Below are 26,120 nucleotides of genomic sequence, written 5' to 3'. Positions count from 1 at the left end.
GTCCAGCAGAGCCACTGCAGTGATCCCCAGGGTAAATTTTCTATTTCCCATCCACTCATCAAGGTTTCTCTTGAAGAGTGTTAGTGAGGGGCTCTGCCTAATGTAGACTGGAATCCTGTTCCAAAGCATGGGGAGTCTCTGGGACAGGAATCTATCCCTCCAGCACATCCTATTTATCGTTGTGATGAGGTTTAAATCCCTAGAGCGTGTGGCTCTTGGGGATTTGTTTTTTTTTTTTTAGGTGGAGCATGTCCATCAATTCTGGGTTGGACATGGCCTTGTATGTCAGGCAGAGATCACATCTGAGTAAGCAGTATGCAACCGAGTACAGCTGGAGCTTGTTCGGTTGGGCTGCATAGGGCATCTGTTTGAGGCCAGTAATCCACTTGGTGAAGTAATTTTGTGATCTTTCCAGCTGTTGCAGGTGTCTTGTAAGGTACATCCCAAATGGGGCGCTGTACTCTAGGAATGGTCTGAAGAGTGATGAGCAGAGGGGCACAATAACCTCTTTTGTTCTAGATGTGAACCCTTTTGTGATTAGGTTGGCCACATAGAAGGATTTTCTAACCACCTTAGCAATATAATTATCAAAGGAGAGATTACTATCTATTTGGGTCCCCAGATCCCTTATTACATTTTCTGTATTTAGGGGACTACCACATATGTGGTAGTTCACGGTACTTTGTTTTTTCCAAAGGGGATGACTATGCACTTTCTGGCATTTAGCTTGAGGCCATGATTTTGGCACCAGGTAACCATCTCAGTGAGACCCTTCTGGAGGATGTCTGTATCAGCTGGAGAGTCAATTATGGTCCCCAGTTTGCAGTCGTCTGCAAACTTGGTCAGCCATAGTCCTGCTGTGCTTGCCTGTACCTCTGAGAAGTATATACCAAAAGTACAGTTGTGTACACTTACAATAAATGTAGATGTTTGAGTGTATTCACTGTTGCAGTCATTACATTTGGGTAATCTGCTTGCAGGTTGCCCTCAGTCGGCCTGATTAACAAAGTCTTGGGTCCTGCGTCGGTTGCTGTCCCTTTTTCCTTGACGTCAGGTCGTCAGGGGTACAAAACATGCAGCCGACGCCATTACATCAGTTTTTCTTGCCTCAGATGTCAGGTGCCCCCCTAATGGGAAGCAATTAAACATAAAAACACAAAGGTATACCTCCAACAAAAAAGCAAATACACCAAAAAGGCTTTTAAGCACAGTAAAGGAAAGTAGAGATATAGCCAAAAGAAGTTAGGGGGCAGGAGGGAGGGTAACCAGGACTGCAACGTTGAACACACTCGAACATCTACATTTATGGTAAGTGTACACAACTGTACTATGTTCTTCGTGTTTCACTGTTGCAGTCATTACATTTGAGTAGACTCCCAAAGCTATGGTTGGGAGGAAGGGTTTAGAGAGCATTAGGGCCAGCTATAAGGCCCTGCAAGACTGCAGCGGCAAAGCCAGCTCTGGATTTAGAGAAAATTGGCAAATGATAATGCTTGGTGAAAGTATGTACAAAACTCCAGGTAGCAGCTTCTAGGATGTCCCTGGTAGGGACGCCTCTGAGAAAGGCTGTAGAAGTACATGAAGCCCTGGTGGAGTGAGGTCTGATCCCCTGGGGGATAGGTTTTCCATGGTGCTTATAGCAGAAATGAATGCAATATCTTATCCATTTAGAAATGGTTTGTTTTGAAATACCCTTCCCCTCTGCCCCTGTAGCAACTGTTACCAGCAGTTATTCAGATTTGCTTTGAGGTTTAGTCCTGTCCAAGTAGAATCTAAGTTGTCTGTGCACATCCAAGGAATGCAGTATCCATTCCCCTTTGTTCTGTGGATTGGGAAAGTAGGCTGGCAAATGAATGGACTAATTAAGAGCCACACTGGATACCACCTTGGGCATGAAGGATGGATTGGATCTGAGTGACACCCTGTCCGCATGAAAGATGATGAATGGTTCCACTGCCATAAGGACCTGTAATTCAGATACCCTTCTAGCTGAAGTGATTGCTAAAAGGAAAGCTGTTTTCCAAGAAAGAAATTTTAAGTCTGCAGTAGCAGCTGGCTCGAAAGGAGGTAGAGCGAGTTTCTCCAATACAACGTTAAGGTCCCGGGCTATGGTTGGAGCTCTCCTGGGTGGTCTCAAATTTTTGGCCCCTCAGAGGAACTGCTTGAGCAGTGGATGAGAGAAGAGGTGAGGTTCTGTGTTATAGTGAGCTGAAATGGCTGAGGCATGGATTTTAATGGAGGAAAAAGACAGACCCTTGTGAAGCATCACAGTTAAGTATTGTAAAATCTGGGGTAAACTGGGTGCAGCTGCGCTCATCCCTTAAGATTGGTTCCAGGCACAGAATCTTTTCCATTTTTTCGGCATAAGATTTTCTAGTACTAGGCCTCCTTGAGTCTAGGATGGCATTCATCACAGGTTTGCTGAGGGATGGTAAGGGAGAGTTTAAGAAATTAACCAGGCTGCAAGGTTCAGTGTTGGAAGCTTCGGGTGCAGAATCTGGTTCTCCTGCTGAGACAGCAGGGAAGGAGTCTGAGGCAGGTGCCATGGAGATAACCATGACACACTGCGCAAGAGGGGACCCAGTGTTGGCATGGCCAGTCTGGAGAGATCAAAATCATCCTTGGTTTGTCCGGTTTGACTTTTAGTAGTACTTTGGAGAGCAGAGGCAGTGGGGGGGGGGCATATCCTGATAGGTTTTTCCATCTGAAGTCCAGCGCATCCACTTTCCAGGCTTGTTTGTGGGGAGTCCTTGTGCAAAATTTGTCCAATTGGTAGTTTTGGGGGGAGGCAAACGGGTCTCTATCTAGGCTTCCCCATTCGCTTGTCAACATGTTCAAAATCCTTGGTTCCAGTTTCCACTCGTATGGGTCCATGATGTTTCTGCTTAGTCCGTCTGCCAGTGTATTTAATTTGACTGGCAGGAATTGAGCTTGTAGGTGCACTTGGTAGCTCATGGCTGTGTTCCACAATGCCATGGCTAGTCTGCAGAGGGGATAAGAATGTGTACCCCCCTGCTTGTTTATGTACCACATAACCATGGTGTTGTCCATCTTTACCATTAGTTGTCCTGGAAGAATGTAGTCCTTGAAGGATGTCAGAGCATTCTGTACAGCTAACATTTCTTTTTGATTGATATGCAGGTGCATTTGACTTGGGTTCCATTTGCCCTGAATGCACTTCCCTGCCAGGTGAGCCCCCCATGCATAGTCTGATGCATCTGTTGTTAGGGTTTGGGTGGCAGGGGGTGGTGTGAAACGTAGTCCCTTGTTTTGGTGGCAGGCCTCTGCCCACCAAAGGAACTCTAGGCATAGGCACGGTATGATAGGAATCATTGTTTCTAGGCTATGAGAATGTTGACTCCATAGGCTTTTTAGATACCACTGTAGTTTCCTCATATGCAGTCTTGCATATAGAATTACAAGAATGCAGGAAGCCATGAACCCCAAGGCTTGCAGTATTTGTCTTGCAGATAGCAGGGTTTTTGTGGCCACTTGTTTGAAGTAGGTTGTCAAATGAATTTGCTTTTCTGGCGTGAGGTAAGCCATCTGGGAAGTTGTATTCAAGCTTGCTCCCAGGAATATAATTTGTTGACAGGGTACCAGTTGTGATTTCTTTTCGTTTATGGTATACCCCAGACAAGTTAGAACCCTTTTTACAAAAGCCAGATTCAAAAGTATGTCCTGGCTTTCTGCCTGAATTAGACAATCGTCCAGGTATGGGTATATTTGAATACTTCTTTGCCTGCAAAATGCAATAACTGGAGCTAGGCACTTTGTGAATACCCTGGGTGGAGTAGATAAGTCAAAGGGCAGTGCAGAGAACTGATAGTGCGTGTAGCCTGCTGTGAAGCATAGGTATCTTCTGCAAGATTCCCTGATTGGGATGTGCAGGTATGCTTCTTTTAAATCTAGTGTTGCCAACCAGGCGTCTTTGCCTAGCAGAGGAAGTAATTGGTGAAGAGTCAGCATCTTGAATTTTGGAATCTCCAGAAAGGTGTTTAGAGTAGGCAGGTCCAGGATAGGATGCCATAATTTGTCTTTTCTGGGTACCAGGAAAAGTCTTGAGTAGAAACCTTGCCCCTTTTCCTCTTTTGGTACCAGATGAATAGCCCCCATACTTAAGAGAGAGAAAGTACTTGTTTTTGGGCCTCTGCCCACTGATTTGGGGGTAGGTCTGGCCACCCACTTGACATTGGCAACACGTGGAAGTGAAATCTGTATCCCTGTGACACTATATTTAAAACCCATTTGTCCTGGGTAATGAGTTCCCAGTTCTTTGTGTGAAGAGCAATCTTTCCCCCCAAAGGGGCAGTCAGAAGATAAGTGCTTAGAAATTTTAAAAGGAAGTCACTGAGACAGTTTACCATAGGGGGGAGTATTGTTATTCCCAGACTTGGAAGTGGAGGACCCCCACTGCTTAGTTCTGAGAGTCCCCTGGGACTGAAACCTGGGGTTTTTGCTGTGTCTGGGTTTGGCTTGAGAAGACCTGGAAGGGGCTGGAAAGGAGCAATTCTTAGAGGGCCAGTGCCTACTAAATCTAGGAGGCTGAACTTGTAAAAAATCTTTAACAGTTTGCACAGATTTAGCTTTATCTTCCATCTTTTTAAGAACTTCTTCAGCCTTGTTGTCAAAGTAGCTTTAACATGATCAGGCAAAGATTGCTCCTTAAGCCAAGCATGCCTTCTAAGCACAGACCCAGTAACAGCAGTCCTGAAAGAGGCCTGTAAAGAATCAAAACCACATTGCAAAGTATGTTTTCCAACTTGTTCAGCAGAATGCATTAAATCCTGTAAGTCTTAATTTTCCACACAGTCAGGAATTAACATCATTTTCTGTTTAAGCAGTCCAATAACATGTTGCTGATATTTTAACATATGAAATTGGCAGTTTAAAGCTCTAATGGCCAAGGTTGCTGAAATGTAAACCTTTTTACCCCATCTATCCAGCGCCCTGGTGTCTCTATCAGAAGGGGTAGGATTTTTAGCAGTAGATGCCTTAATGCCCTTGGGCCCCTGTGAAATAGTCTCTGGATCTGCAGTAGGATTTTTGAAAAGGAACTTGTGGGACTCAGGGACCCTGTAGTATCTGTCAAGTTTACTGGGAGCAAGAGGCAGGGAATCAGAGGCCACACTGGATTCCGAGAAGGCATCATCAACAATGTCTAGTACAGGAGGAATAGCCAAAGACCTATGATGAGGTAGGAGAAGGAAATCCCTAAGCCTCTTTTTTGAATCAGAAAATTCCTGGCTTTCCCAGTGAAAATGCTCCCTTAGAGTATGTAAGGTTTCCACAAAAGAAAAATCCTCAGGAGGGGAAGCAGAGGAAATATAGAGTCCTGTGCATCAGAATCCTGGTAAGGACAAATCCAGGTCATCAGAAGAGTCAGAAAAAAACAGAATCCTGATCAGAAGATTCATAATCAAGCTCAGCCCTAGGCCTCTTAGAAGGGGGGGGGGGTTTGGCTACCCCTGATTAGAGTTATTAGGTCTTCAGCCATTTTTATCATTTGTTTTTCAGGCATAGAGGCCTGAGCATGTGGCCTGGGCATTAGTTTTTTAGACATGGATCGAGATTTAGGCCTTAGTAATGAAGGAGGTGTTGATTTAATATGCAAGTCCGTAGGCCTGAATACACCCTCAGAAGCCGGTGCCTGCACAGCTGCTCCGGACCCATCCAAGGTAGAGACATCCGCGGGTTCCATAGTTGAAGCATCTCATAGCATACCAGACTCCAAATGGGTCTCAGTAGAGGCCTGCTAATCAGAAGTAGTGGGTATCAGGGGCTGCGAAAGCGCCTCACTGAGTACCGACGAACTAGCAACTGACTTAGGAAAAACGTTGTTGGCAGTTTTGGACCTCGGCAGCCTGTCTCTGTTTTTATCTTTGCGTTTTTTCGGAATCCCAGTAGTCGGATGGCTAACCGACATTTCTGGATAATTAAACCGACAACCGAAATATTTAGAGGCAAAAATATACAGACGACAGATAGTGCGCTGATTAAATAAAGCACAAAACTGACAGCAAGGTACGTCGTGGTCAGGGCCTAGGCAAGGAATACAGTATGAATGAAAATCTTTATGAGGTATTTGCTTTCCACAAGTAATGCAATTATGAACTTTTACTGACATCAGTAAGGAGCAAGAAAAAGTTTCCCCAACGGGGTACTTAGCTTTTAGTTGAAGACTTTGGTTCTGAAACTCGAAAACGAAAATTTCAGGAGTCGGCCGACTGGCACTTGCAAACTGCTTCTGCTTCGGGCACCGCACGGCAAGAAAGACTGATGTAATGGCATTGGCTGCATGTCTTATACCCTTGACAACCTAACGTCATGGTAGAAGGGACAGCAACTGACGCAGGACCCAAGACTTTGTTAATCAGGCTGACTGAGGGAAACCTGCAAGCAGATTACCCAAACGTAATGACTGCAACAGTGAAACACGAAGAACATCAGGAGGGGTCCCAGCACTGAGTCTTGGGGGGCACCACTTGTAACCGGTTTAGAGTTGGACCTTGAGCCTGCAACTCTCACCATGTGGGTTCTATCCGTGAGCCAATTGGCAACCCATCTCGTGACGTAGGGGGTTTATGTTCAGGCTGGTGAGATTGTCTATAACACCAGAATGGGGAATGGTGTCGAAAGCCTTTGAGAGGTCTAGGTAGGCTGTGTGGACCTCCTTTCCCTCATCTACAGCCTTGGTAACTGCCTCAAAGAAGTCCACCAGGTTTAGGAGGCATGATCTGCCCTTAACAAAGCCAAACTGGGTAGGGTCCAATGTTTGGAGGTTCCCAATGTCTCTGTTAACGAGTTCCATGATGATGCGCTCCATAGACTTGCAGACCAGGCTAGTCAGGCTTATAGGGCAATAGTTCCCAGGGTCCGTTGTGGCTCCACCTTTGTGGAGCGGGATAACTGTCGCTGTGCACCACTCTATATTTATGTAGCCTGTAGAGAGGCTGAGTTTGAACAGTGTGTTTAGGTGAGGGGTTAGTTCATTTTGGACTTTGTATAAGACACAGCCTGGGACACCGTCCGGTCCCATTGAAGCTGTGTTTTTGGCTTTGGATAGGGCTGTTTTAACCTGTGTGTCAGTGATTGCCGGGGCTCTACATTCTTCTGGTATGGTTATTGTCCCTTTAGGGGGTGAGAGGGTGGTGAAGTTTGCACTAAACCTGTCTGCTAGAATGTTGGCAATATCAGTCGGTTCAGTGTATTTTGTGCCATTCTGCACTAACTCAGAGCAGATCTGAGAATTTCCACTTAGGTTCTTGACATAACTAAAGAAAGCTTTGTGGTTATCTTTGGAGTCCTTGGTTATTTTTCTTTCGAAGCTAGCCTTGGATGATTTTATGAGGGATCGTAGTTTCTTGCTGATACTGATCAGGGATGCCTTTCCTTCTTGGGATTCTACTCTTTTCTGTACAAGTTTCTTCCTTCTGTTGTATAGCTTATTTATGGCAGGGGTCCACCAGACTGGTTTCCTTTTCTTGGAGGAGTGAGTCTTGGTTTTGCTTGGGATAGCACGATCCATGCATTCTTGCAGGTGCTCATAAAGTGCCTTTGTAAGGGATTCAGCAGCTTGGACAGAGTTGTCCTTTAGCATGAGGGCTGTGAACCTTTCCACCTCGGTCTTAAGTAACGTGAAGTTTGCTTTTGAAAAGTTTTTCATGGTGGTTTCCTTGATTGGGGGTGAGGGCGGAATGCGGATATCCAGTATGATTAGTCTATGGTCTGATGTAACCAGCGAGGTGTTGAACTCCAGCGTAGAACACCGGCTGCCTATGTTGGTGATGACCAGGTCCAATACGTTGTCACCTCTGGTAGGGGTGTTGACCAGTTGATCCAGGGCGTTCAAGTTTATAAATTCTAGGAAGCATTGAGCAAGGGAGTTAGTACTTGAGTAGTTCTCCCAGTTAATGTTTGGGTAATTGAAATCACCCAATATTAGGGCGTTTGGTAGGACCTTCATATTTTCCAGTGTCTCCAGAAAAGCGGAATGGGGGTCATGGTGGGTGATCTGTAGCAAGCTACAATTTGAATTGCAGTTTTGCCTGTTGTTAGTTGCACATGAATGATCTCTGAGGCATTGTGCTGTGCCACTAACCTGGAGGTGTGGGTATCCTTGATGAATATGGATACACCCCCGCCTTTTGTGTTTCGTTCCGGGTTCTGTGGCCGAAAAGTATGGTATGAGTTATAGTCTGGTAGTGCTGGTGTGCTCTCTGCAGCCTTAAATCAGGTTTCTGTTACTGCACAGATATCAATGTTCTCCATACTGAGGAGTGCCTCGAGTACATGCATTTAGAGGTTTAGACTTCTGGCACTGAGTAGCATTACCCTCAGTTTTTGGTTACTTGTGCTATTTACGGTGGTGGGTTTGTCTTTTGAGCTTTGCCTAAAAAAGACACTATGGGGGCAGCAAAAGCCTTGGCCAGTATTCGAAAGCCTAAGGGTGCCAGGTGCAAGCTATCTCTTGCAAAGCAATGTAGCTTGTCGAGCATGTCATCCCAGGTGGACAGACAATGGATCCCATTTGAATGACACCAGAAACTTAGCCAATTGTTGAAATTGATCATTTTTTCTTTATATTTTGGCATCATTCCTGGTGAGGGCAGGATGCTACTCAGGGTCAGGGTCATACTGGCCTTGGCTATGTGATCAGAGAGCTCTTTCATGTCTCTTTTCATGTAGTCCAGGGAGGTACATCTCAGGTCATTCACACCAGCATGGACAATGACAGAGTCGTATTTGTACTTGTTCTGGAGCGACCTGAGTGCTTGTGTTATGTGGTGGATCCTGGCTCCCGACAGGCAACTAACCATAACCTTCTCCTTGTCCATCCTAGTTAGTGGGTCATCAGTGTGCCTGACTATAGAGTCGCCTATTACTAGTGTGTTGGGCATGTTACTTTGCCTTAAGAGCTGTGACTGCATGGCACACTGATTATTTGAAGTATGTGTTTCATGGTTTGTGATGGGGTGTGGAGGTTGCTTGGGTGTCTGCTTTGGAGGTCTCTGCTGGTTTTGCAGATTTTTAGTTAGAGTCTCCGGGTATGTTTTTGTGTATTTATGTGTGTTATTTGCCAGTGTTGGTTTAGCAGGTCTATGTGAGACTGGTGGTGTGTTGCAAGTATTTTCCTTCTCCTCTTGACTGCCAGTTCAAGTCTTAGGTTGAGAGAGCTTTGCCTCCAGTTTGGCTGTATAATTGCATCTCTTGCATATATTAGTGTTTGGTGGTAGGAGGAGAGGGTAGTCTGTGTACATGAGGCAGTTGTAACATTGCCTCAAAATGCCCAGGTTCACCAGTTGGGCTGGAGAGTACACCTGAAACTGCCCTTTGGACATGCCCGAATAGGTAAAGTGAGCTGTTTTACTGATTGGCTGGTAGGGATGAATAGCGAGCCTTGTCCTTCTGGACAGTATAGGGGGTCTAGTGCTACGGTTAATTAGCGCTTGCTATGAGATTTGATTTAGTGCTGGGCTGTGAAATAAATGGTTTAAGTGCTTAAGTTGAAAGTTTGTCTAGTTCCAAGGGAAAACTTAAAGAGCAGACTTCATGGAGCTGGGAATAGTTTAACCCTAGTTGACCAGTGCTGCCCGGTGCGCAATGCCACCTTCAAAGGGGGCATTAATGAAGGATGTCTTAAAAGGCTCCTTAAAGTCACATAGACTGACACCCAGGCATGTCTCTTATGGCAATGCCTGAACCAGCAGCCCTTGAGGTGCCTTCAACTGTGTGTGAGATCAACCTCAAGGAAGCATTGGAAATTGATTACAAAGTGACCAGCTGAGAAGATGTTGTTATGCAATCCTCTGCAGACATGGGCCCTGAGAGAGAATTTGAGAGCTCCTCGGTCAAATCTCTCTGTAGTCTTGTGGAATGTGCCAGGTAATTAAGAGATCTCAAGGCAAAGGTCACAGAGCAAAGACTCACTTTCCAAATATGTCCAGTGCCCCAGACTCTGTGTTTGGTGGGTGGACAGAAGAGCTCTGTTCTGCTAGCTCTCTTTTGGCGGCTGCTGCCGCCACCACCACAGCATCTACTGCCACTCCTTTGCTCTAGTGGGATTTATCCTTGGGAGGAGCTATGTATTTGTCGGGTCTTTTTGGAATGGGTTTGATGATATCCAGCTCCTTCCATGCCTGGCAGGAAACTAAATCAAACCGCTCATCCACCGGGGAAAGGTAAGCCAACACAGATGAGCCAGAACCAAAAGCTTCCAAAAATACTGATTCCTCTGGTGAGGGATTTTTGAAAGATCAACCACCTTTCTGAGGATCTCTAATATGTCTCCAAAGGAGATATCATCTGGTGATGATCTGGGGGACCCTTCTCTATCATCTGGTGGTGCTCTTGGGGACCCTTCTCCTTCATTGAAATCAGTATCCTCCTTGAGAGATTCCAGCAGGGAATCTATGTGCCTCCTTTTGCACATTCTCATCAGATGAATCTCCTCTGGGGGGATGTTCAGGGGAGGTACTGAAGAGAGGGGGAGTTCCTCTACAGGAACTGCTTGGAAGAACATTGGACTGGCTGCCCTGTGGAGTAGGTCTGATTGACTCACAACTCAAAACCAAAGAGGGAACAGGGACTGGATTCTGAAGGATGAGAAAACGGTTCTCTGGAAAGAGAAAAAGCCGTTTTCACAACCTCAAATGTAGACAGACTTAGAGAAGCCACAACCAACTGCACCAGAGCCAAGACTTCCAGTGCAGACAGATCATGCCTCGCATCGGACTTATGCCTTAAAGATGGAACCAGACCCAAGGCTCGAAGGGGCTGTGACAAATCAAATAACATCGGAGTTGATCCTGGCCCCATGGATCCAATAACCATTCCGATCCAAAAGTACAGGAGCAGAACTAGTTGGGGACACTGTCGGAGTTGAAGAAATCTTCTTCGGATGTGACTCCAGACCTCTCAGCACTGTAGGATCCTGGGGCTCCGAAACAATGGGATGGGTAGCAGAAGGGGACAGAATCACATGAGACATGGTTGGAAGGCTCATAGATCCAACAGGCGACAGAGTCGATATGACCCCCATCTGGATCTGAGCTCTGAGAAATTTTAACATTATCCTACTCACATCCACTTCTGACAAACTTCTGGAGGACCTGTAAGATGTGGTGGACTGTGGCCTGGAATGTTTCTTTGGGTTCTGCAAGAAAGGAAAATATAGAGTAGAAGAAGTTGGATCCAGGATGAACTCTACTGTGCAAACTCTCTGAAAGGTGCCAGGTTTCAGATCCAAGGGTCTGGGATGAGAGGTAGGTGCCATAGGGCTTGCAGATATAATTAACTGGATCCAGAAGTTTAGGATCTGACTGTTTTGGATCCGAAGATCGGGCCTTTGGATCCCAGGATGTTTGAATTTAGTTGGTGGCTCCAACGAAGTCCTAGAAAACTTCATCGGGGAGCATTTTCTGTGCTCAAATGGAGAAGATTTTGAATATTTTCAGGGGTTTTAGCCCCAGAAGAAGAAGTTGCAGCAGTTGGAAGGAGTCCTTTCAAAAGTAGCTTGCAGTGTAGGTTAGCTATAGCCCTTGGATTAAAAGTAGAACAAATGCTGCAGGTGGTATCCATATGGGCTGCTCCGAGACAATAAACCTACTCCTTGTGGGCATCCAAGTTTGAAATTTTATGCCGACAAGAAGTGCATTTCTTGAACCCTGTCGGTTTATCGGCCATGACAGGAGGAAGGTCGGCAGTGCAATAATAGCAGTGCACTAGAAATGTAAAACAAAAATAAACTTTTTTTTTTTTAAAGAGCAGAACAGGAAAGAAAAGACGATTACCAGCAATAGTAATCAAGAAAATACCCTATGTTAAAGGGTAAAGAAGAATTACCAACTATGGCAAAGTTAGGAATATTATAAAAATAACAGAGAAACCTAATGCTGTTGTGTACACTACAAGGGAGGTTAAGACAAAGGGCAGAGAAAAAGTTGAAGTAAATATGTCAAAAGGACTTACAAAAAAAAAATACTAATTTCTTGCTCGACAGAAGGCACCTGCATCTCAGCATGATGGTAGCAAACGAGATTTCATGCATTGGGGAGGGACAAAGACATTATGGGCAGAGGGAGGAGCTCAAGAATTGGATCCAAAGTCTAGAGTATGCGGCCAAGTTGGATCCGAGGGTCAGATCCAAACTCATGTTGAGGAAGGATGAAAACAACATCATCAGATACAGTTTTACTGATAGCTCTGACCTCTGCAAGAAGGGTGTCTAAGTTTCAAGCTCTTATGGTGAGTTAATCTCATCTTGCTTAGGAATAGTTTTTTTTCAGAACTGATACTTCTTTTATGGCTGAAGTAGTATCCATGTTTACTTTAAGTCAAACCATCTGTCGTGTGTTCATCATTAATACATAAAATAAGAAGGCTTGGGGTTTCGTTCAGATGCTTTAATACATGCAAACACATCAAGATGAATAGCAGCATCTTTAAAAATACGATCAAACTAACAAACGCACCTTACATACATACATGCTTACATCTCAACTGCTAACTCCAAAATGGCAGTCAGGTTCGCACATGCTAAGTATTTATACTCTAGTGCAAGCCCCTAGATAGCATTTTAAAGGTATATACACTCTCATTGATCTACATCCTCCCTCTTAAAAAGATTTCCCTTTATACAAAACAATATTACAGCTAGTAATACATTACTATATACATTGGAAACAAAACACAATGTTCATGCCCAAGTTGCTTCATATCTGCTACAGGGTTTAGAGATTCGACCATATCTCATAATATAACAGTTGGGACTAAATTTAGCTGCAGACAGTCTGCGGTGTACAACTCATATCAGGAACTTCTGGATTTGGCACAGGAACAGGAATGTCCTCTGGAACTGGAACACTAGAAAACTCACTCTGAGATAAAGAGTCTTTCCCACAGGCTATTTGCTGTGGTATAGGCTCGGACACCAGTCTCAAATGTTGCCGATTCCACCTAAAAGTTGCTTCTCCTGGTTCCATAATGTACGATCTTGGCTCTGGATCAGTATTCTTCACGACACCAATCTGATCATAACCTTTGGATCCTTACCACTTCTCCCGTTCATAATGGATTGAGCAGTTTGCTAGTCTTATCGTAGTAGGAATTCTGAGATAGGCGTTTCTTCAACAGATTGGCTTTCACTGATCTGTTGTTCTTGATACAAGGAACAAACAATTGACTACTGAGTAGTAATGTGGTGCTGTTTTTTCTCGATAGATGTCTCTGAGCAGGTGAACCAAGATGTTTACCATAAGGAATATTTCCGAGACTCAAGAGATTCAGGAAAATATCACTACCATCTCGTTTTGACTTCTCAAGTAAAGATTCTGCACTTTGAACTGCACATTCTGCCAAACAATTTGACTGCGGGTACTCTGGACTACTTGTACATGAGTAAAGTTCCATTCTTCAGCAAATATTTTAAACTGTTGGCTTGTGAACTGCGTGCCATTGGCAAGAAATAACGTTGTGTGGACTACCGTGTACAGCAAAATGATGCTTCATCCTAGTAATGACAGTACTGGATGCTAGGTTGGGAAGTAGGTCAATCTCGAACCAATTGGAGTAACAGTCTACTAATACCAAATAATGTTGACCATTCCACTCAAAGATATCAGTGGCTACTGTCGACCAAGGTAGTTATGGAATCTGGTTAAGCTGAAGTCGTTTCTTTCTGTTAATGAGGCTTTGTACTATTACATATTGTAGAAGAAAGTGCTCTCTCAATGTCTTGTGACATAAAAGGCCAAGATACTCTCTCTCTCCTTTCTTTTGATAGATTCAGTTCCTGGGTGACCACAATGCAGAATAATAATGTACTCTTGTTGCAAGTACTTTGGAACAATTACTTTCAGACCTTTCATAATAATACCTTTGTTAGACAAAAGCTTATCTCTGCATGGAAAATAACACTGCACTTCTTAAGGTAAACGAGATTGTTTTGATGGGCATCCATGATTGATAAAGTGGTTGAACTTTTGTAAAACTGGATCCATAACTGTGTGATCCCTCAACTCATCAAGACGTGTGGAAGAAACATTTATTATTTTCATGAATTCAAAATCATCAATCGAATGAGAACCTTGTTTATTATTCTGTTCAGTGGTTTCTCTGTGTGATCGGGATAACGTATCGGCAAGATAAAGAAGTTTGCCTTTCTTGTAGACAAGACTGAAATTGTACTTTTGCAATCTCAGCATCATACGCTGCAGCCTGGCGGGAGCTGAATGCACTGGCTTTCTCAAGATAGTGACTAATGGTTGTTGATCTGTTTCGATCTGGATAGGTCTACCATAAACATAATCATGGAACTTTGAACATGCAAACAATTGCCAAAAGCTCTTTCTCGATCTGGGTACACAGCATCTCAGTTTGGGTAAGAGTTCTGAATGCATAGGCAACAGGTTAATCCTCTTGTAGAATGACTGCACCAAGACCAAATTTCGAAGTGTCACAAGAAAGTGTAACTGGTTTGTGAACATAACAGTATCTCAGAGTTGACGGGGTAGCAAGTCTCTTTCAGGACATCAAATACTCTTTGGTGTTGATCTAACCAAGACCAGGATACATCTTTGCATGTCAGCTCTCTGAGTGGTGCTGATAATTGGCTCAAATCTGGAATGAACTTGCCTAGGTAGTTGACCATGCAAGAAAATGTTGCACGGCTTGAACATTGCTTGGAGCTGGCATCTCAAGAATGGCTGTTTGCTTTGAAAGGTCTGGTCGTAACCCTGTTCCAACATAAGGAACTTCTTGTAGTCTGAACTTGCATTTGTGTGGGTTGAGCTTGAGATTCACTTTGATGTGCCCTTTCTAGAACTTTTCTGAGGTATCTGTCATGTTCTGCTTCATCATGACCTCCTACCAATAAGTTGTCTACCATGACAGCAAAAGGATTCACAGAAAAAATTTGCTCCGTTGCATGCTGAAAGACTTCACTTGCAGAATTTATCCCAAATGGCATTCTCATAAATCCGTACCTGCCAAACGGAGTACTGAAAGTAGTGAGCAATGAGGATTTTTTTGTCAAGCTGAATTTGTCAAAATGAACTCTTTGCATCTAAGACAGAAAAAATAGTGGCATTTGGCATCAAGACTGTGACTTCTTCGATTCTGCGCATTGGATGATGACGTCTTTTTAGCTCTTTGTTCAAATCTTGTGGGTCAATACATATTCTTATGTCATCTGAGCTTTTCTTATGAGCTACAACCATGGAAGATACCAATTCGGTTGGAGATTCAACTGGACAAATCACACCTTGTTGCACCATTTTGTCTAACTAGGCTTTGACTCTGTCCTGCATGGCTACTGGAACTTTAAGTGCTGGCCTGATAACTGGACTGACCTCTGGGTCTAACTTCATGGAGTACACAAATGGAGATCTGCCTAGTTTGTCTTAGAAAAGATCAGCATAGGTAAAAAAAAATATGCTGGGCAAAATTAGAGTAGTGGTCTTTTAAGCTAACATGATGGACTTCCTTATTAAATTAAAGCAATCCCATTTTCAAACTGTCTCTGAGCCCTAATAATGACTGGACATGCCTCTTGACCACATAAAATAATCTGTAGCGTCTTCCTGCAGAATAAAATGAAAACACTACAGAGCCTTCTGTTTGAATTTCTTCACCTCCATAAGCAACAAGTTTTGCACACCTTGCCAAATCAAGCCTTTCACTTTTACACACTCCCACAAATGTTTCTGCAGACATAACATTGCACTTAGAACCAGTATTGACTTTGAGCTCTGTGAGTTTGCCATTTATCCAAGCAGTACAAAATACTTCATTCTTTGCCCTTAAATCTACTGCATTGACCACTTTATGAAGCACCGACACACCATCAACATAAAGAGTGGGCGGCAATTCTACTCCATAACTTTCCAATTTGAGCAACTTGTTTCTTAAAATGTTCCCTTTTAATGAAAGAATGTGGGCCTTTTGATTTACAAAATCTTTTGAAATTATTCCATTTATTACATCTGTGGCATTGCTGACCAAAACCTAAACATTTTTCCCTTTTAGATTCATGATTACCAACACAACTACGACAGTTTGTAGTGAAACTTGGTTGGGGCCCATGCTTTGAGTTTGCTGACTCACTCTCATGCTTCACTGAGACTGCGCAATGTCTGGAATGTGCTAGAAAGTTCTGGGGTTTACCAGTGAATGCTGCAGGGGTTTCAGTTCCCATGTGGTTGGGCCTGTTTCTTTTGATAAAGTGCTGCATACTATCAATATGAGCTTTATCACTGTGCCTTCTAGAGCTACTCTCTTTTGTAAGCATATTTGTGTGCTTTTCTGTGAACTCGTATATCTGACAAATCTCAATGGCGTTATTTAAAGTTAAATCAGTTACAAAGCAAAATCTTTCTCACAGCATCATCTTTTATATCACACACAAGACTGTCCTTTATCAACTCATCCCTTAAGTCACCAAATCTGCACAATTTTAGCTTTATTTCTCAGGTCAGTTATATATGCTGCAAAAGTTTCACCAGATTTTTGATCCCTTGTGTAAAATAAGTGCCTTTCCATTCTAACATTTGTCTGGGGGTTACACATGTCTTTAAATTTACGTTTTAAGCACTGTGGATCCTCTCTGGATCCTCCCTTGACTCAGCCGGTACAACAATATGATGGTTTCCCCCTCTCCAGCATAGATAGCAGGTGCATACACAAATGAGCATCCCCTTTTAGTGGCTTCTGACCCAGTTAAATAAAGCAGAATAAATTCCTTTGTACAGTCATCTTCATCAGAAAATGAAGTCTGTATGAAAATATCATACTCTTGCTCAAACAATCTCCAGTTCTCTGCAATATTACTGCCAAACACAAGTGCAATGGGTTTCCAAAATCCGTCTGCCATGCCCACAAAGTATACACAAGCACACTGAAAATATGGCCCTTGCAACTGTATATGAACAAACAGTTTTGTGAGCTTGTAACAACATTCAAATGCACAACAAACACTTTAAAATACTTTACTTTGTGAAATATACTCTGTAATGGCTGTCCTTTGTGAAATAGCTTTATTGTAACACTGCACAAACATGCAAACACTTTATACACTTCTGAAAACTCAGATATCTTTACTTGATATGAAAATACATATTCTTTGCGAAAATGCAGTCATTTCCCTTATTTTATTCGTTTTATGCAATTCAGACTTTATTTCAACCATTTTCCATAGTAATTCGAATATTTTTATCAATATCATACATATCTGTAACATGCAATTATCGTTTAGAATGTTTTGTATGCCCCTTTTCATATTATACAAATAAGAAATCGTGCTGAGCAAGATTTAATTTTAAATTAGTTTCTGACCTGTTTTGCAAAGTTTTGCCCATTTTGGAAATGATCCACCCCTTTATATTCCACCAACTGTAGCCAAGTGCCTCTAATCATTTTAGCAAAGCCGTTTCAAATTTCATGTCCCTTTGGTATGCCAGTTCTGACTTCAGGCCCTTTTAGATATGCCAGTTCTGATACTATGTCCTTTAGACATCCCACGTCTGACACCATGCCGCTTGTTTGTCTCTAATACATAAAACAAGGCGGCTTGGGGTTTCTTTCAGATGCTTTAGTAAATACAAACACAACAGGATGAACAGCAGCATCTTTAAATATGAACGAACAAACTAACAAACCGAGCTTACAATACATGCTTACATCGCAACAGCTAACTACAAATGGCAGTCAGGCTCACATGTGCTCAGTATTTATACTCCAGTGCAAGCCCTTAGATAGCTTCTTAAAGGTATATATACTATCCACTTCCCTGTTTTCTTTCCTGAACCTAAAATAAGGGAGAAAGGATACTCCATACCTTGGATGTCCACAGTCACCTCAGGTACTATCTTGACAGAACTAATTCTTTCAGATCTTTGATCAATTGTTCATTTACGTTGAAGGTAAGAAGAAGGGACAACTAGTATCATAACAAGCAGGGTCAAGGCCCACTCTACCAGGGTTTCCTCTATGGCTTTTTAGAAAGGGTTGGACTCTATAAGTATTCTAGAAGCTGCTGCTTCACCCACTGTACATACTTTTACAAAGCACTATAAGCTTGATTCCTTCTTTAAGTCCAGATCAAGCTTTGCTTGGCCCATTCCCCAGGGGCTCCTGGACTCTTCTCCTTCCACCTCCCAAATGTAGTTAGCTAAGGTAATTTAACCATATAGATAATGTTGTTGTAGTAGTGATCAATATGATGAACACAGTACAGTTGTGCAAGCTAAAATTACCACAACAGTAGATGTTCAAATGATCACTGCTGTTGTAGCCATTCCCTCCCCCACCCCCCTGTTTTTTGGTGTTTTTTAGCCCAAGGTGTGGACATTTACTTTTTGTTGTTCTTAGCAGTGTCTTTTCAAGACTCAGCCTCCTTCACTTTGCTGGCAGGAAAGTTCTGAAGGGCTTCACTCTCAAAATTTTCTTTTAGTAAGGTCAGCTTGAGCTGACTGACAGTTTGGGTGCATGGAAGGTACCCTGAAGCTTTGGAAGCTGGTCAGCTGTTTTATTTGGCAGGATATAACCCATATAGCTAACACTACTGCAGCAGTGATAATTTCAACGTCTACTGTTATGGTAAATTTAACTTAACACAACTGTACTTTATTATATAATAAGCTTTAAAGTGCATACAGTGTCATGATGAACTGTAGTCTTAACAACAAAGAAATCATTCAACTATAATTTATTTTTTATGTAAAAGAACAAAAAGATCATGAAAGTATTACTTATCAATAAGAGTAATACTCATTCAGACTTTTTCATATCAAGGCCCTTAGTAGTATATGTTCATGACAGCAGGACCTAATCAGACATCAGAAGAAGATACTGTGCCAGCGACATGTGGTTTCTTAGCTCTTACATGAGACTCAGGATGCACCATCCCATCTTTCAAACAGCCCAGAGATGGAATTCTGCAACATTTCAAAGAAAACTAAGAAAACTTCCCCTCCATCAATAGTTTGAAGTTTCTTCTCCATTTCTTGCTGGTCAGATTCATTTTCAGATTTAATCTTCCAAAACAAAGATAATTCTTACTATCATTTTTCCCCTCAAAAACCATGGAAAGTTTTTCAGAACAAACACAGACCCACACACATGGGAGAGCAGCAAAGAACCTGCAAGCAATCCTCATGTATTTAAATATATAGATCACTGCACGCATGTGTGCCTTTATTTTACTTATTTCAATTTGTTTATTAGGTAAATGGACTGACCAATAGATCCTTTTCAGCTATGACCTAGCCTCAAGACAGTATGATGTTTGGAGTTGTTTACAAAAGGACATTTAACATCATGATTAACACCCATGGTAATACAATGATGAAAGAAGTGTTTACATTAACACAGGTAAAGGCATACTTCAGAAATAATTTTACAAAAGCTTCATATATTCTAAAGTATGTTGTGCATAGTAAGTTCACAACTAACAAATACAGTATTTCCTCATGCAGTGTTGTTGACAGTAATGATTTGACACTGTATGCATTTATTTGTGTTTACACCTCAAAAATACAATATTTTCATAGTACACAATGAGTATAATGATGACAAAGCTGCTAATTTTAATACATTAAAAGCCTTTACAGATGGAATAGCAGTCCACAAAGGTTAATATTTTAAAGACAATGCATGTGGTGCCATAGTTGCTCATTCTTTACATATATTCAAGTTTTTTTTTAGGAAAAGCATACCACCCAAAAATGTGCTACCCTTAGTTCTTGGCTTTTAGTGTAGACAGCCTCTGTTCTTCCTTTATCACACCTCCTGTAAATATTTTATACCTTGTTATAACTTTCCAAATCCACCCCTCACTTTTTTCAGTTAAATTTTTTAGTAACAACCCTCACATTGTTCCAAACACCTGCCCATATTATTTGAATTACATTTTATCTTACCTTCTTCTTCTGTTCTCTGTGAACAGATACCCTTGTATCTTACTGCTGGAGCTCTTTTCACCAGGTCACTGCTTAAAAAGGGACCACTGTGTTTATGGTTAATCAGCCTATCTCAGTTAGAAAATGAAATAAATACTTACATACTACAGTGGTCATTTTTTCAGTTTAACCCATAAATCTTTTTTTCTAGTTTCTGTCATACAGTGTTTTTTTTTTCTATTAAAACATACTTCATAAAGAGATTATGTTATGGTGGCTCAACATAAAAAAAATTATATGCCATATTTTATACTTTGATAATGTTACCATCCAACATACTGAAAGCTTCAGTTTACTTTTCTGAAAATTGTACATAGGATATATAGTTGTCACTTTAAGCAATGGCAGTCAGTACATTTTACAATACAGTGTTTCAGTCAAATGTATAACAAGGGCAGAAGGAAAACTGTAAAGCTCTAAGTGTGCAGAAAACAGACATGGAATTTGTTGTCAAACTGTGCATGTCTCGAGTTCAATGCTAGTTTTCAAGACAGTAAACATGGGCTTACAAGTATTTATGTACTATGCAGACCAATCAAAATCTTAGTACACATTATAAATAAATAACATTCAGACTACAGACAACGTTCTTGCATTATAAATGGGAAAACAGATCAAACCTGTGAGATTAATATACAGTGCAATGGGTATTTTCACAGGAATACAAGCTCCTCCTACCTGCCCATCCTGGCCAACGTGTACTTGATGAATCTGCAGGTTTCCCTGAAAATAGCAAAAAAAAAATCATTAGACCACAAAAAAGGATGCACACCATGTTCAGCATTATAAACAACTGATTTCACTAAATAAAAAGAATAGTTGTAAGAACTTAACATACCCTTAGATGTCCTTCTCTTCTATGTTACTGTATTCATAACAGTAGGGAGTTGCTGCTTGCAGCGCCACCGTCCGGTCAGTATACCAAAGTCTTTGACTCAGGAGGGTATGTGTGACATCTCTTACCAGGGCCATAAACCGACGTTGGGTATAAAAGTGACGCCTGCAAGTACCCTCATCAGAATTGTTTTGCCACATACAGTAGTGCTTGTGAGGTTTGACCAGGAGGGTCCTAATATAAGACCCTTAGACTTACATCTACATGCAAGTCTAAGGGTCTCATATTAGGACCTTCCTGTAAGTCTAAGGGTCTCATATTAGGACCCTCCTGGTCAAACCTCACAAGCACTACTGTATGTGGCAAAACAATTCTGATGAGGGTACGTGCAGGCGTCACTTTTATACCCAACGTCGGTTTATGGCCCAGGTAAGAGACGTCACACGTACCCTCCTGAGACAAAGACTTTGGTATAATGGCCGGATGGTGGCGCTGCAAGCAGCAACTCCCTACTGCTATCAATACTGCAACATCAGAACAGAAGGACATCAATGAATATGCTGTGTTTTTTTTAATACTTAAAGAACTAAAACCACTATTTATTTGCCCCTGAAAGTGATGTTTTAAAGCACCTGCAATGTTCATATCTGGGGAAAAAACATTACCAGGAAGAGACAAAGTCAAGATGCAGATGTTTACTACTTCTACGACTACACACTCACACACACACACTCACACACACACACACACACTCACACACACACACACACACACACACACACACACACACACACACACACACACACACACACACACACACACACACACACACACACACACACGTTCATTTTTTTTTTTTTTTTCAGAGATGTAACCTTGAACTGACAAGTCGAAATGGTCAATTGAATAGGGTAGGATATGCCAGACTGCCAAGGTGCATTATACTAGGTCTCCATTAGGGCAGAAAGTATAGCTTCTCATTACAGCTGAGTGACGTCTCCAGGCGTTTTTGGAGTTACCTCCTACTGCACCTCTAGGCATCAAATATTGCCTGTTCATATTTCCATTAATAATTCCAAAACCATGTTACATACAAGGTATTAGAATATTTTATCTTGAAGCATACATTATGGAAAACACAGTTGTATTGATATATGACCTCTGTCAATGAGTATTTCTTATTACAGTAAGGTGATAACTTCATTTTTTAAAGGCTGAAGCCACACCCACTGGGAGTTAAAGGTACACAGTCAAAAGAGCTCTACTGGAGGGAATGAGTTAAGGGAGGGGAATGTAGTACATGTTCACAATGCATCTATACTGAGTTATAGCTAAATCAGAAATCATAATCATATATATATATATATATATATATATATATATATGGGTCTACTTCATAACAATGAAATTTCATAACGTTGAATTTCATAACACTGAGACCAAAACATCTAAATCCCAAAACACTGAAAGTGTGCTTCATAACACTGAAAACCATAATGCATATGTAAATAACATCCTCTCCACCTATAACACCACCTAACAAACACTTTCTACTACGTTTCTGCACCCCCCCCCAAAAAAAAAAGTTAATTAACTTGTTTCCACTGTACTGTGGTCTTGGAGTTGTTATATTTAATTTATGGGGGGTGTGGGGGGCAGAGCCTCCCATATGGGGGAGCAGGGGGGCTTGCCCCCCCTGCAGAAACGTAGTAGAAAGTGTGTTTGTTAGTTAGGTGGTGTTGTAGGTGGAGGGGATCTTATTTACTTGTGCAATGTAGTTTTCAATGTTAAGAAGCACACTTTCAATGTTCTGAGTTTTCAATGTTTTGGGTTTTCAGTGTTTTGAATTTTGGATGTTATAGTCTCAATGTTATGAAATTGAACGTTATGAAATCTCAATGTTATGAAGTAGATCCATATATATGTGCACACACACACACACATATATATATATATACATATATATATATATATATATATATATATATATATATATATATATAGGTCTACCTGATTACGCCGAAAGCTGAGAAGAATGACAACAAGATAACAGTCACCAGAAGATCGACAACAGAGAAGACCGACAGTTAAGAATCCCGACGCTGAGAACACAGACATGTTAAGGTAAGTGTGCGATAGGGACGGACGTTAGGGTTAGGGTGTGGGTAAGGTAAGTGTGTGATAGTGACGGACGTTAGGGTAGGGGGCGGGTGAGGTAAGTGTGCGATAGTGATGGATATTAGGTTTAGGGGCGGGTTAAGTGAGTTAGGCTTAGGGTGCGGGTAAGGTAAGTGTGCAATAGTGACGAACTTAAGGGTTAGGGGCAGATTAAGTGAGTTAGGGTTAGGGTGCGGGTAAGGTAAGTGTGCGATAGTGACAGACTTGAGGATTAAGGGTGGATTAAGTGAGTTAGGGTTAGGGTGCGGGTAAGGTAAGTGTGTGATAATGACAGACCTTAGGGTTAGGGTTTGGGTTAAGGTTAGCGCATATATAGTTGTGTATGTAAGGTTTAGTGTAGGTTTGTAAGGTTTTTGGTGTGCTTGTGTTGTGTGTGTGTGTTTTTCGGGAAAGTTATTTGTTTTGTTGATTGTCGGGATTGTGGTTTGTTGGGCATGTGAAGTTTCGTGTTTTTGAACTTTCGGTTTTTGTCGTGTCGGTTATTTCGTTGTCGGTGTTTTGGCGTGTCGGTGTTATCAGGTAGACCCATATATATATATATATATATATATATATATATATATATATAAATAGATATAGATACAGATATACACACACACACACATATATATATATATATATGGGTCTACCTGACATGGTCGACAGTTCATATGGTCGACAGTTTATTTGGTCGACAGTTCATTTGATCGACAAGCATTTTAGGTGGGGGGCTTTGCCCCCCACCCTAATGTGGGGGCTGTGCCCCCCCACACCCCCCTAACTATATATATAAACTCCAAGGTTGCACAACATTGGGGAAGGGGGCAAATCTGCTTGTCGATCAAATGAACTGTCGACCAAATGAGTGTCGACCATATGAACTGTCGACCATGTCAGGTAGACCCATATATATATATATATATATATATATATATATATATATATATATATATACACACACACACACACACACACACACACACACACACACACACACATATACACATTTCTCCAGGAAAAATAAAAGCTTGTCATTGGAAAGATATCAACACTGAAACTCACAGTAATGAAAATGATGGGGTCAAAATCAGTGAGTTGCTAGCTTTGAATGCATTATCATAAAAGTTTGGCTAAAACCATCAATAAAGGATTGCAATGCAAAAAAAATATTAGGCTAAAAGCTGTTAAAGAGGGACTGAAATAGGATTATAGGAAGTTAGTAGGCTATTGGCCCTGAGCCCATTACAATCCTAGCCAAGAATTTAGCCCATGTTCTGACAAGTCAGCACCTGATGTCCCTGTCCAGCAGGGACATAGGTGGAATCTCAGGGGTGTACTTTCTGTTCCAAATCCAGTTTTCCAGGTTGCGCTTAAAATGGGTTAATGAGGTACTCTGCTCAACATGGAGCGAGTTTATTCCACAGAAGGGGGAATCTCTGGGACACAAATCTGTCCCGCCAAAAAGTCCTATTGATGTCACAGACCAGGTTGAGGTCGCGCGTGAGGGTTACTTGAGTGGAGCTTGACTTGCGGATATGCAGCAGTCCCATCAAGGCAAGGTCTGGGATTGCTTTGTATGCCAGACAGAGGTCACCTCTGATGAATCTGTATGAGACTGAGAAGAGGGACAAGGCCTTTAGCTATCTATGTAGGGTAGATGTTTGAGGCCATGGATTCTCCTGGTGAGGAACCTCTGTGGTCTCTCCAGCTACTGTATGTGCTTTCTGAGGTACATACCGAAAGGGGCATTGTACTTAATAATGGGTCTTATAAGGGAGACTACAGGAATGTCATGACCTCTTTGTCCCTGGATAAGATACCCTTACTAATGAGGTGGGCCATGTAGAAAGCTTTCCATACAACAAAGGCAATATGGTGGTCAAAAGTCAGTTTGCTATCAACCTGGCTGCCCAAGTCCATCACAACTGGTTATGTGCTTAGAACCTCGTTTGTGATAATTTGTGGGAACGTCACTCTCACCAAAGGGGATGATGATGCATTTTTCGTATTCAGTTTGAAGCCATGTTTCTGGCACTAGTCATTTGTTTGGGTGAGACCCTCTTGGAGGATGTCCACATTACTAGGGGAATTAATGACAGGGCCCAGCTTGCAGTCATCTGCAGACACGGTCAGCCTTTGCCCACTGGGTTTGGCCTGCACCTCAGAAAAGTATATCCCAAACAACAGAGGCCCCAATACCAATCCCTGGGGTACACCGCTCATTATGGGTCTACTGCTTGAGGTGGCTACCCCTATTTTGACTAGGTGGGTTAGATCAGTCAGCCAGTTTGCTCCATCTGGTAACACAGAGATTGATGCCTAGTTGACAGAGTTTATGTATTATACCTGAGTGGGGAATAGTACAGGCTTTGGCCAGGTCAAGATAGGTGGTGTCCACCATCTTCCCCTCGTCCATGGCTTTGGTGACTGTCTCAAAGAAGTCAACCAAATTTAACAGGCATGACCTCCCTTGATGAAACCAAACTGTGTGGGATTGAGTGTTTTGAGGTTGCCAATACCCTTGTTTATGAGGTCCATGATAATCCTCTCCACTGTCTTGCAGATCAGGCTAGTTAGGCTGATGGATCTATAATTTCCTGGACTGGAGGATGCTCCACCTTTGTACAAAGGGATGACAGTGTCTGTCCTCCACTCGGCTGGGAGAAAGCTGGGACCAAAGCTTTGGTTGAATAGGGTGTCTAATGGTGCTGCAAGTTCCTGCCCGAGTTCATGTAGGATGCAGCCTGGAATGTTATCAGGTTCCATGGAAGCTCTATTTTTTTTGCTTTTGAGAGAGCAGTGATGACCTGCTCCCTAGAGATAAGGGGAGGTGGGCAGATGCTGGGGATGTCCTGATTTACTGATGGGGGGGACAGAGAGGTGAAGTTTTCACTGAACCTGTCTGCCAGCAGGCTGGCTATAAGTACGGCATTTGTGTATGTGGTGTCCTTGACCACCAGTTCTGAGCAGATCTGAGTGCTTCCTTTGATTTTTCCTTTTATTATGGCCTAATTAAAGATAGGTACCAAATTCATGGTTTTACAAGCATTAGACAATGATAATTTGGCTGGTGTGTTACACTCTAGCTGCATTACAGGCAGGTGTATGCTTCTGTTTAGGCAGGGGAATGCAGTCCATGCATATCTGTACTAAACTGCTATTACCTCATAAGA

General features: G+C 42.1%; 1 protein-coding gene across 3 annotated transcripts in view; it reads right to left on the bottom strand.

The window, feature by feature from the left end:
• Positions 1-26,120, bottom strand: part of LOC122809794 (BTG3 associated nuclear protein) — a 1,260,844-nt gene that overhangs the window by 440,729 nt on the left and 793,995 nt on the right. For all 3 annotated transcript variants that reach the window (XM_044081537.1, XM_044081535.1, XM_044081536.1), the window contains exon 11: positions 20,634-20,678. In XM_044081537.1, the coding sequence (XP_043937472.1) occupies positions 20,634-20,678 (45 nt within the window). The remainder of the gene's footprint in view (positions 1-20,633; positions 20,679-26,120) is intronic.

Source organism: Protopterus annectens, chromosome 8.part0 (genome assembly GCF_019279795.1).
Source record: "Protopterus annectens isolate FY-2018-M chromosome 8.part0, PAN1.0, whole genome shotgun sequence".
Lineage (NCBI taxonomy): Eukaryota > Metazoa > Chordata > Ceratodontiformes > Protopteridae > Protopterus > Protopterus annectens.
Note: the sequence above shows the minus strand (reverse complement) of the source record. Positions and strands in the feature narration are given on the sequence as shown.